The 12337-nt window shown below is 41.4% G+C and overlaps 1 protein-coding gene across 1 annotated transcript in view; it reads right to left on the bottom strand.

The window, feature by feature from the left end:
* Positions 1-10255, bottom strand: part of PDGFC (platelet derived growth factor C) — a 109649-nt gene extending 99394 nt beyond the window's left edge. The window contains exon 1 of the mRNA XM_063309878.1: positions 9301-10255. Coding sequence (XP_063165948.1) covers positions 9301-9415 — 115 coding nt within the window. The 5' untranslated portion in view covers positions 9416-10255. The remainder of the gene's footprint in view (positions 1-9300) is intronic.
* Positions 10256-12337: the final 2082 nt, after the last annotated feature.

Genomic DNA, 12337 nt, shown 5'->3' with positions numbered 1-12337 from the left:
AGCAATATTCAATCAAGGAAACTAACAGATCAAGTAATTCAGAGAGGTAGGTTAATATTTTAATGTCACAATACCAAATTTTATCACACTTTTAAATTTTATAATTTCATAGTGATAAATTTATCTTTTTTACTTAAACAAATTAACCAGAAGAAAATTATTCTATATTTTATTATATAAATAATATATAATCGAGATGAGCTTATACTTAGTTTATATCTCAACTACACTTTTGAGCTTGGATTTAATAAATGATCCAATTTTTTTTTATATAATCCTGCAACTTTTATAATTTTCTATAAAGATGTTATTCCATCCATTTCCTTTGTTATGTTTTAGAGCATCTGAATGAGGTCCTTAACCACAAACAAATTGAACTACCTTTTTTCCTGATGGAAATGGCCTCGTGCAAATTCATCACCACTGGTGAAATTTCTGGAACAATATTTACAAACTGAAAATACCTTACAACCTCACAGCAATATTTGGTGTGCCTCATTGTCATGCAAAGTATGTGTCATAAAGAGTATAATGAATGCTACTTTCTGTTGAAATAGTGTGGCAAAGTTTCAAAGAAGCATGTGGATAAGGAAGCTTTTTAGCTTCTCCCTTTAATGGAATTCATTGGCCCCAATTAAAGCTACCCAAAGGTCAGGGAGCCCCCCAGAGCAGCATTCCATTAGTCTCAATAGGCTGCCAAGAAGGAAAAAGTTGGTACCCTGCCCCCAGCCAGGCACACGTCCCAGATTTCTCTAGACTCCAGCCTCTGAGAATGCAATCTACACCAATTTAGGAGACAATACACTAACTTTATACACTCCAATCTTTTACCTTCGATTAGATTAGTACTGATCTAAGAAATCAGTGAATCACATCAGAGTTGTCCCATTCTACACCAAAAAATGAGGTGTTACCTTCCTTGGCTAAACTATAAAAAAGCAACTTTTACATTTGATTTTATACTATGTATCATCTTGCAAATGGTCCTGGTAAATCAATTTCAACTGAAGCCCAAATAGCTGAGTATAGCTTTAAAAATGAATGAAGATTAAAAAAAACTGAGCTGCCATAAAACCATAAATTACCCTTTTACCTTTAACACCTTAAATATAGTTTACATTCCTTCAGATTTCTTTCAGAAATGAAAACAGTACAGACAGAAGAGAAGGCATGGAGAAAAAAATGAAACAGAGGATGTTACCTCATTTTCTTTAACTGGATTTCTACTCAAGTTTAGCAGTCAAATATCAGTTTAAAGACCATGATCCTAGCAATTAATCATGGTTAATGATTATGACTGTCTTTCTGTATGCTTTCATATCTCACACAATGTTGCACAAAATTAAAATAACTAATTATGATACAACTGCACAGCATAGTATACAGATTACAAATTCCAGGAAGCCTGTTAATATTTGTAACACGGAATTTAGAAGTGGGTGCTTAGTCATCAAGCTCGTAACACTTGTTTTTGTGTGTATGTGTGTGCATGTAAACTGGAATCCCAGTTCAAAAATCACATGCAGTAACCAAATTGGATGATAATCCTGGCTCACTTCTGCCTGCCAAGTCAGTTTTTATGTAGTACTCACCAAATCTAACCAATTCAAATGTACTGAAGAACCGCTGCTGGGAAATCAGGAAAAGGAAGGTATGGGGGGGGGGAATCACATCAAAATCTAACTTTTCATCACTTTTTTTTTTTTTACAGTACCATTCAGTTTGTTGCAAATCCAGCCATATGTTACTTTCTGATCGCCAACTGATGTTAAGTGCAATACTTTCACACCAAGGGTCACATCTGAGGGTCACACTGAACAATATGCCAGAGCCACACTCCAGAAAGTAGGTCTGATCAGGAAAGAAACAAACTTTAATATTAACTTGAATTTAATTAAAAGGAAGTGCAATTAATGATATTTTGTAATTATTTTTTTTAATACTATCACACTGTAAGTTACGATTCACTGGCAATTTTGGGAGGGCTCTAGTAGCTGCAAAGAGGGTTTTCGGGATCTGTAAACAGCCTTGGGGCCTCAGCTTCTGCTACCCGTCACATTCTGTATTTATGTGTGTATAATACCTGTACACATACTGACTAATACTTTTCATATTAGCATGTCAGCATGATCGTTCTTCATTAGCTTCCTTTAATTTATCCTTTTCAAAACCTTTCAGCTGCATGGGTAAATAAAACACTGTTGTGGGCAGAATAGCCACCATTGCTTACAATATGAGCAGTGTTTCTTATGTATTTGTTTTGTAAAAATCTATAGAGAAGCAATGACTGTTGAACGTGCACTTTAACAGAATGGCATTCATACAACAAAACATCAACTGTGACTCATTCTTCTTCTGAACAGTAGAAGAATAATAGCTTAACAGCAAAGCACATCTTGTTCATATAAAAATCCCATGTTCAATTTTCGATGTCTCCAAGTAAGGGATGAGAATGTCTTCTGCCAACAACCCTGGAGAACCACTGACAGTTAACACATTTGAACTAACTAGAACACTGCTGTGGCAAATACCTATGTTCCATTTTTCTTTAGGAAGCAGAGTAAAGTCTAGTATATCTTTTACCTGATAATACTTTATCCTTAATTGGAGTGCATCCTTATACATGAAATAGAGGCAGTCCTCACTTACCGACCACAATTGGGACCAGCAACGCCATCGTTAAGCAATGCAATTGTAAAGTGAAATGTCATGTGACTGCGCCAACTTAGGCTATCAATTCTGCTGTGGTCGTTAAGCAAATGTAATGGATGTGAGAACCTTGGAAGATGGGGGGAAGAGATGCTGCCTAGGGAACAATTTGATAAAAGAGAGGGGAGTCCACAAGTGACAGGCAGAGAAAGAAACTTAGAAAGGACCCACCCTAACTTGTAAGGCGGTAAATAGAGACGGCAGGAGATTTGTACTTTCAGACTTGCAAGATTCTGTTAATGTAGCCTAACAATAAAGTAAAAGTAGGTCATCTGGCTATGTTTCCTGTATGGTTTACTTGGGAGGGCTGACAGCGAATCACCCGCAGTCATTAAGCATGATGTCACATAATTGTGACTTGTGACTTCCTGCCAGTTTCCCCACTGACTTTGTTTGTCAGAAGCCAGCTGTGAAGGTCACAAATGGGGATCATGTGACCGCAGGATGCTGCTACCGTCGTAAATGCCCACCGGTTGCCAAGTGCCTGAATCATGATCATGTGACACAGGGATGCAGTGATGGGTGCAATTTCAAAGACCGGTTGTAAATCTCCTTTTTCAGCACCATTGTAACTTTGAACAGTCATTGAACAAGAGGTCAGTATACCTGTATAATAGGCAACTGAGACTGGAATTTCCATCACTAAGTGATACAGTCATAAAGTGCAATGCCACATTGTTTAGCGACAGCAATCCTGGCAGTCCCTGTTGCCATCATTAAGCGAAAATGTGGGTTGTTAAGTGTGGATCTCACGTGACAGCAACTTGCAACTTCCTGCCTGGGATTTCATACTCTTTAGCAGGGCTCCTTGGGAGAAAAAGTGGCAGAAGCAACTTGCAACTTTCCCTGCCAGCTTCCCCATTGACTTTGTTTGTGGGGAGCCAGCAGGGAAGGTTGCAATTGGCGATCAAGTGACCACAGGATGCTGCAACCATTGTGTGAGCCAGCTGCCAAGTCTCCAGATCGCAATCATGTGATCACGGGGATGTTGTGATGGCTGAAACTTCGAGGACCAGTCGTAAGTGCCATTTGTTCAGCATTGTCACAACTTTGAACAGTCACTGAACAAGTGGTTGTTAACTGAGGACTACCTGTTTAGAAATCCAAACAGGTATTTCTCAGTTAACTCATAGAGACATGAATTCTACTTTTTCTCATGTGACCAATACTTAGTTACAGTAATAAATCTGATACAGTAATAAATCTGATATCATTTTAGTAAAAATTTTAACATTTTTCATTGCAGTACTAAGTACAGAACTCAATTTCAGCCACTGAAAGTAGTTGGCCTGCAGAAATCATATAGATGTAGCAACAAGAAATACTGGAGAGAACACACAGAATTAAGAAACCTAGATGTGTATCATCAACCCCTTTTCTATACATGACATAATTCAAAGTACAATTTACTTATCTTTATGAACACAGAAAAATTTGCCACCCACTATGAGTCACTGAATTTGCTGGCAAGATATACATTTACAGTGCTTAAAAATGTTCTCAGTTGACATTCAACTTTCAACAGTCACATTCCTTACATTTTTGCTGCATTACATTTCCTGAAATATGCATTGATATGATACTTAAGAAATGCTTGTATAGACATCTTTCTCTGGTCTGAAATTAAATTCAGACCTCCAACACTAATGTTTTCTATGCAAGAATCAGCTACCATTCCCCAACCAATCTCATGCTCCCCCTGGAGGTGTAAAAGTTGTCATTAAGTGGAGCATAATAACATTTTTTCTTTATTTATATTCATGGACTGTTCTAGTAATATATCTTATTCAAGTATAAAGACACAAGCACAGCCATTTCTGTCTAGATATATTCATTAATTAATACACTTAAACTGAATTCCTTCAACATACCTTCGCAATTTCCCAACCAGAGGCCTTTTGATTTATTTTATTTTTTTGATTTGGGGTTTTTAGGATTCTTTTCAGTAATCTTTGGACAGAAGCAGACTACTAAAAATGGAAGTAATATATTTTTGCTTAATATTGCCAGAATCACTTTCCCTGCTGCAGTTGGGTATAAGCGCAACTGGATATAAATACCAAAATCACCAGAATGAGGGCAGAAAACTCAACTGATACGAACAAGGAGATTGTTTGCTGCCATATTAGAATGAAGGCTTCTACTTCACACCAACTACCATTATTTAACCACAACTTATTGACCAGACTAACATAGCACAGTAAACTTTAAACCAACTTTAATGAATTGCAATAATCAGACATATACATGTGCTAAGTTAAAATATGCCCTGCTTAGCTTCTTTTCTTATGCAATCCTAAACTTACAACCAAGGTCTTTGAGCTAAAAAAAAATTGCCAGAAAACCTTTGACTCAGTGTCATGAATATAATATAGGCTTTTAAAATTCTCAAAATGAAAACAATCCTAAGAATAGAAGTTACAATCATAACTGTAAATAAACAAAACACTTTATATAAGTCAGAATAAATTAATGCTATTAGAAAAGGCAACTGAAAATCCATCTTCCTTGCTCACAGAAATCAAAGTTCTGCCATTATTTTAAGAATCACTTTAACAAAACATACCTGAAAAGTTAAGGCAATTTGGCTGCATAAGACAAATAAATCTATATTTACTGCCAAAAGTTGAATTCTAATATGAAAAGGAAGTGACCCTTCCCCACACAGGCACACACTATTCAGACACCATTGGACTGTCTTTGGTCATAAACAGTCTTCCTCAGATCCTAATATAACCAAGCCACAATATACCACTTCACTGAATTGGCTATTAAAAGACTGAGAAGATGTGTGACAGAGCCACAGTGTAAGTATATTCTATTCTCCTGTTAAGCAGAAACCGGCCAATATGTTTCTACTTAAACTCTTGGGAATTGTTCTTCTAGTGTCATACTGCTCTTCTACAAACATTTGATTACTTAGGTTAATAATTTCTTTAATGTATCACAATTTCTGTGATTAGTTTCTTCCTGACTTTGCCATCCCACTCCCAGCAACTATGGTATTTCACCGCTAAAAACCCACAGAACAATAAAATAATACAATGATAAAAACAAAGAACAAAAGATGGTGCAAATCCAAAAGATGGGTTTGCTTTGACTTCAACAGCCAAAGCAAACCCACATTACCCAGAAGGGGACTTCAATTACCCTCAGCAAAGACCTGGGTGAAGTAGTTTGATCTGACAGCTTTCCATGTGCCATGGATATCCACTATTAAGTCCTATGGTTAAGATCTGACTCTATAGCTTTATTCTGGGCATACGTTCTCCAGAATGAATGCCACAAACTCAGTGGATTGTACTTCCAAGTAAACAAGGAAATAATTGGACTGGAAGGCCCCAGATAAATAAATAAATAAGCAAGCCTTACATTACTATGATGCCTATATACACAAATGTGCTCCCCGCAGAGCACCTTTTTACTGGCAATTTCATGCTGTTTACCCTGTTCCTTATTCACACACAAAAATGGTTAATACTGTATGCAGCAGACTGAAAACATCATTCTAATTATAGCAGGTTAAAACTAGCTCAGCCAGGATGAATGATTTTCATGATTTTCCTTCAACTTTTACATTAGAATCTGTGCCTCTGTGACAAATAGGGATGTGCAGCACTTCAGATCCAAAGCATAAAAAGGGCTTTGAAGGGATGTGGGCATGTATGCCACACCTGACACACAGTAGCCCCATGCTCCCAGGGAAACACATATTTGGGCTTAAGGAAGCACCAGCAAATTCCAGCAAGATACTTCAGAGTGGGCATGGGCACTCTCAGCACCTCCTTATCCTATACATATTTTTCTGAGATTCCATAGCTACCATGTGAGCCCAGGAAAAGATGCAGTTTCTTCAAGAAGGTGCCAACAGTTACACTGTGTCCACACCTCTACAAAGGACGTTTTCTACTTGGATCTGTAGCACTGCACATCCCTGGTGAAGAAGAAAAGAACCGTAATAAAAGTAATATGCAATGCAGATACATAAACTGATTAACAAACAGTATAATTAGACAATGGGATTGCTGCTGTTTTTCATTCTTTACCTTAAAATTTAAGAAAATACTGCAAAAGCTTTGGTACATTTGCATTCCATTCCCCGATTTATTTATACAAACAGAATTTGAACATGAACAAAATTAAATCCATATCAACTGAAAATCACCACCAAGAGTAATACCATTCTAATGACTGGCAGTTTGTTAAAACTGGGTAGATTAAAAAGTGGTTGTCTGATTTGTGGCTTAGTCTAAAGCAAATCAGTGAGGTTAATTTATACTATAATGTGCTGTGCAATCAGATTTAGTAAATTATAGCTAAATTAACTCTGGATTAGTATATTGTACTAACTCATACAATTGGCTGCTGGTTCACACAACACACTAAACCATTATTCATGATTTACAAACCACAATGGCTGTTTTATGAAGAACAAAACTACATTTTGACTTTTGTTGTTTATTCGTTTAGTCGCTTCCGACTCTTCGTGACTTCATGGACCAGCCCACGCCAGAGCTTCCTGACAGTCGTCAACACCCCCAGCTCCCCCAGGGATGAGTCCGTCACCTCTAGAATATCATCCATCCACCTTGCCCTTGGTCGGCCCCTCTTCCTTTTGCCTTCCACTCTCCCTAGCATCAGCATCTTCTCCAGGGTGTCCTGTCTTCTCATTATGTGGCCATTTTGACTTAGTGATTGTATAAATCTACCCTAATATATTTGCCAATGCATTTAGGCCACAATAGTTCTTTAAAACAGTGTATCAAGAAGACTATTTCTGCATTCTTTTGAAGACATTTGTGTGTGACACAACCGCATAAGTATATACCTTCAGAAAGTTTCTGTAAATTCCTTAGGGAATTACAGATTACAAATTAAACCAACAATAGCCCCCTGTTTTGTCTAAAATGTGAAAGCCAGGGTAAAACATGGGTGACAATGACAGTGCAATCCAAGAATGCACCAGGTACTAAGTTCATTTCCACAAAAAATGTTTAAAAGGAAGCCTGTCAGCTAGAATAATTAGTAGGATTACAGTTTCAGGCATGTATTCCAGTATTTGTTTATAACAGACATCTGATGGAACTCTGAAATCTTCATTCCCCAAAAACAAACAACCTTCCTTCCCCCCAAATACACAGATGAATGAGGTGCAGAAGATAGGTGCCTTCCTCTGGTCCAGGACAAATGTTACTGTGGTCAATTTCCAATTGATACAGATGTGAATGCCTGATTCTTTGGATCAGTTTCCCTGACCTTCTGCAACACCCTTACTAGGGGCTGAACTGGTTTTTGACCAACAGTGTCTAGATGTCTGCAGGTGCCATGTGCTAATAATATGAAACTCTCTTGCTGCATTCAGTTGCAGAAACTACCATCAAGGGGAGCAGCCTACAGTATATATTAAGATGTATTTTTTCAGAAAATACAGGGCTCTAATGTGCTAATGTGTTCAAAGCAGATCTTTATTCAGTACCCTGTTCATTTTTTCCTACTGCAATTTTAATATTTATTTATTTTTGCCTCTTATTTATGCCTGTTTGGCTAGTTTGTGTAGAGATGAAATCACGTCTCTCTGGCTCAAAAGGAAACTACTAAAACATTTTTCCCCTTACATTAGCATCCACCACTGGAAAACAGGGTGTTTAGCAGCCTAAATTTAGGCAGCCTCTATTCATGGTGTGGTTTCATGTGGCATATAACATTTCTGTTTGCAAAGTGTTCCTTTAAATGACTTTGTAATAGAAGATCAAAGAGAAAAGTCTTAAAAATCTAAGTAATGTAAATCATATGGCATTCGGAGGCTAAGCAAATTACACACCCAGAAACTGCCCTCTGCATGAAAGGAGTCTTTCTCCAAGACTGCCCAGCCCCAACCCAGGGGAGCCTAATTTGAGAGTTTTCTAAACATTTCAGGTACACTTGAAACCTTCTGTTTTTGAAGTGATTCACAGTTCCTGTGCATATCAGCTTGTTTCCAGCATGTAGAAAACAGGACTCATCCTCCATTAACCTACACGACACAGAGCCAAACTTGCGGAGGCGACAAAATGGGTGATTAGATCAGACACATCATAACCCCCCTCATGCAAAAATTCAGAAAACGGGGGGAGGGGGAACGGGGGGGAGTGAGAGAGAATCTATTTCCTATTCCTGGCTTCTTAATTGGTGCCCTTTTACCTCTCCTGTTTCAGTTAACGAGGCTGACAAGTTTCCTGGAGTGACAAAACACACCGTGAAGCCGGACCTGCCAAGTCTCATTCATTTTAGCTTCAATCTTTTAAGGCTCACTCTGGTGAAGGAGCGATATTATCCCTCCCAGGTTGCGCGTTTCAACTGAGATCTTTACAGTACTGCCCGCCCGGGAATGACACAGGATGGGATTTCGCCGAGTGGAATCCCAGCCGCACTTTTAAAAATCACCCAGGAGCTCCACCAACAGCCCAGCCCCTGAGGCTCTGCAAAAGCAGAAAAGAAGGAAAATCCTCCCTGTCTCAGCGACTCCTCCTTCCCCAGCACGGATTGCTCCGACTCTTTTGTGTACTTTCGAGACAGGACAAAACACACAACCCCACGCAGAAGGCTCCTTACCGTTTTGCTCTTTGGCGCTGGAGAACTGGAACTTGCTGCTCAGATTTGATTCGGCGTGGACTCCCGGTCTTTGGCTGACCAGGGCAAGTGTCAGCGAGATCCCGAAGAGGAGCATTTGGTAGGCTGGGGTGGAAGCTCTCTAACGCACAACACACGCGCCAAGTCCTTGCCGACAGCTCAAGTATTTCCCGCGTCGTCGTCCTCACCACCTCCACCAGCCTGCGAAGACTGCACCGCTGGGGAGAGAGCAGCAGCACTGATCCTGCTCGGGCGGCAGAGAAGAGCAGGGTAGTTTCCACATAATCCCATCCAAAACTTTTTCCTCGGCTACCGTCTTTCTTTCCTCTGTCTCCAGGGTTTTCTCCCTCCTCCTCTCCTAAGGTTCAAAGCATAATCAGCTTCCCAAGGGCGCCGCAATCCTCGCGAAACCGGAGGAGGGGGAGAAGCGAAGGGGGCTAGAGAGCTCGCGGCGGGCTCGGAGGAGCACCTGTCAGCGTCGGGGACAAGAGACTCCCCGACGAACGGAGGAAAGGGGTGGGGAAAAGGAGCCCCCTTCGGGAGGGACACCGCCACCTTCTCCTGGGCTTTGCGCTCTCCTGTTCCTAGGCAGCCGCGCCGCCAAGCCTCTACTGGCTGGAACTCCGCGTTTGTTTTGTTTTTTGCTGCTCGCCTTCACGTGTTTCTGTCGTACCTCCTCGGCGCTCCCGCTTACAGAACGGGGCGGGCGGAAGAAAGCTAGGCTGGGGTAGGAAAAGAAAAGCGACGGAGCCGCGAGCTAAGAGGAAGGGGTCTGGAGAGGGAGGAAACGCCAGGCTTCTTTCTCGCCTCTCCCAAGGAGCTGCTGCACCACCGCACAAGAGCACCTGGTTTCAGTTTTACGCCGCAGAAGTTTTGCTCGTGGAGAGGACAGGAGAGGAAAAACAACGGAACGCACGGGAGTCCCTCACGAGCCACTCCTGTACCTCGGTGCCTTTTCCTACCGCCTTTCCCGCCCCCCCCCCCCAGCCGTGTTTTCTGCTCCACCCCAAATTCGCCTCCCTTCAGCTCTCCTCCTTACGCAGCCATTTACGGTCTTATCACAGCCCTAAGCTTGTCTCGCTTTCAAACCTCCCACCCCCCGCCAATATTCTCCGTTTAGAGTCGACGGCCCGACAAAACTCTCCTCCTTTTCCCGTGCCCTGCGTCTCTAGGTCGGATGGGAAAGAAGGAATCTCCCCCCCTCCCCCCTTTTTTTTTCCAGGCGACAACCGGCGGTTGCCGACGCCTAAGTCCGACCGTGCCAGCAAGCCCTGTAATGGCCAGTCCGGGGCGCCTGGTTGCAGCGCTGGGTGTCGTTTGCTCCTCCTAGGAGGCGGTGGCGGCACCACCGGCGACAGAGAGAAGTCGTTCAAAGTTCAAGCGAGCTACTGGACGCCTGTTCGCACTTTTTTTTCCCCTCGAGTACTTGCCTGCCAACCGGCCCCATTATAAAGTGGCGCTGTAAAATAAAAAGTCTTTCGCCCAAGCATAACTTGCATGGCGTTTTCAGAATGTGGCTATGCTGAAGTGCATTAAGTCAGAGCACAAGCAGACTGCGGCTTAGTTCAGACATCATGGTACTCATGGAATTTGCTTAACTGTGATGAAAGAAACCACAGATCACATAATGTTCTAAGCCAAAACCAAGAAATTGGATTATAGCTGAAGCCCTACCCCCCCCCCCTTGCACCTAATCAGAACACAGTGAAGCCTTGATATTCCTGTGACAGTGGTTATCTCATCCTGGCCCTTGAATAAAACATGTTGGTCATCATTAGATGTTCCAGCATACTGGATGTACCTTGTTCTGGCATCATCCAAAAGCAGCCTTAAGATGTGTAAAATCTGTTAGAATTTGTCACCCATTACATTGGAAGTATTCCTTTGCATTCTTGTGGCTGGGATCAGAGGTGTGTTTCCAGAATTGTGGGAGGCATGCCCCCTTCTTTTGAGGCACTAGGCAGCTTCCATCACAGCCATTTGTTTCCATTAGAATTTTATTTTATGCATTCCAACATGAGTTTGTGTGTGTGCATGTACAAGCGCGCCTTCAAGTCATTGTTGACTCCTGGCGACTACCTGGATTAGTCCCTGCAATTTTTTGGCCAGATTACAGAAGTGGGTTGCCATTGCCTCCTTCCTAGGGCTGAGAGAGAATGACTGGCCCAAGGTCACTGATCTGGCTTTGTGCCTATGGCAGGACTAGAACTCACAGTCTCCCGCTTTCTAGCCTGATGTCTTAACCACTACACAAAACTGGGTCTCCTCCAATATGATAGAGGAAAGGAAATACTTCTACTATTTTGTTTGATTAAGTAGCAGGTGTGTATGTATAGGTATATTTACACAGTTTTTATCAGTTTCAATCACTTCCTCACTTTCTCTTGAAGAGAGTGCTTTTCCAGAAGCCAGAAGTTCTCAGTTCTCCCAAACTGCAAGACAAGCCTGCCTCCCTTCCCTCTGGGTTATTTTGGCCCTGATGTCTTCAGTGATTCACATTATTTTAAACTTGAGAGCTGCCCAGATGGGGTATGGAAAGAGAAGTAGACAAACCAGACAGAGGAGTCAGAATTCTGAAGTCAGATTCTCATTTCTGCAACAACACCTTGGTCGGTTAATATTTGTTTATTTTATTTATTTGTCGGATTAATATGGCCACCCATCTCACATAAAGTGACCCTGGGTGGCATACAGTAAAACCTACCATTAAAACCTACTACAAAACCAGTTAAAAACAATTAAAACAGTGAACATAGATGAAAACAAAACCACAAGCAGGAGAGTATCACACATCATACAGCCAACACGCAGACTCTCTACCACCAGGGGATCCCCAGACCTGTTGAATAAACTATGTTTTTTCAGGCTTTCTGGAAGGCTATAAGGGTTGGGGCTAACCTCACCTCGGGAGGGAGGGTGATCCAGAAAAGACCCTCAGCATGCCCCTCCTGCCAGACCTGATGATATTTTTCCTGCTACCTGGTGACCTGCTGACTGTCACAGAATAGTCACCAATCAA

The sequence above is a fragment of the Candoia aspera genome, chromosome 8 (genome assembly GCF_035149785.1).
Source record: "Candoia aspera isolate rCanAsp1 chromosome 8, rCanAsp1.hap2, whole genome shotgun sequence".
Taxonomy (NCBI): Eukaryota; Metazoa; Chordata; class Lepidosauria; order Squamata; family Boidae; genus Candoia; species Candoia aspera.
This window is presented reverse-complemented; position numbering and strand designations above follow the sequence as displayed.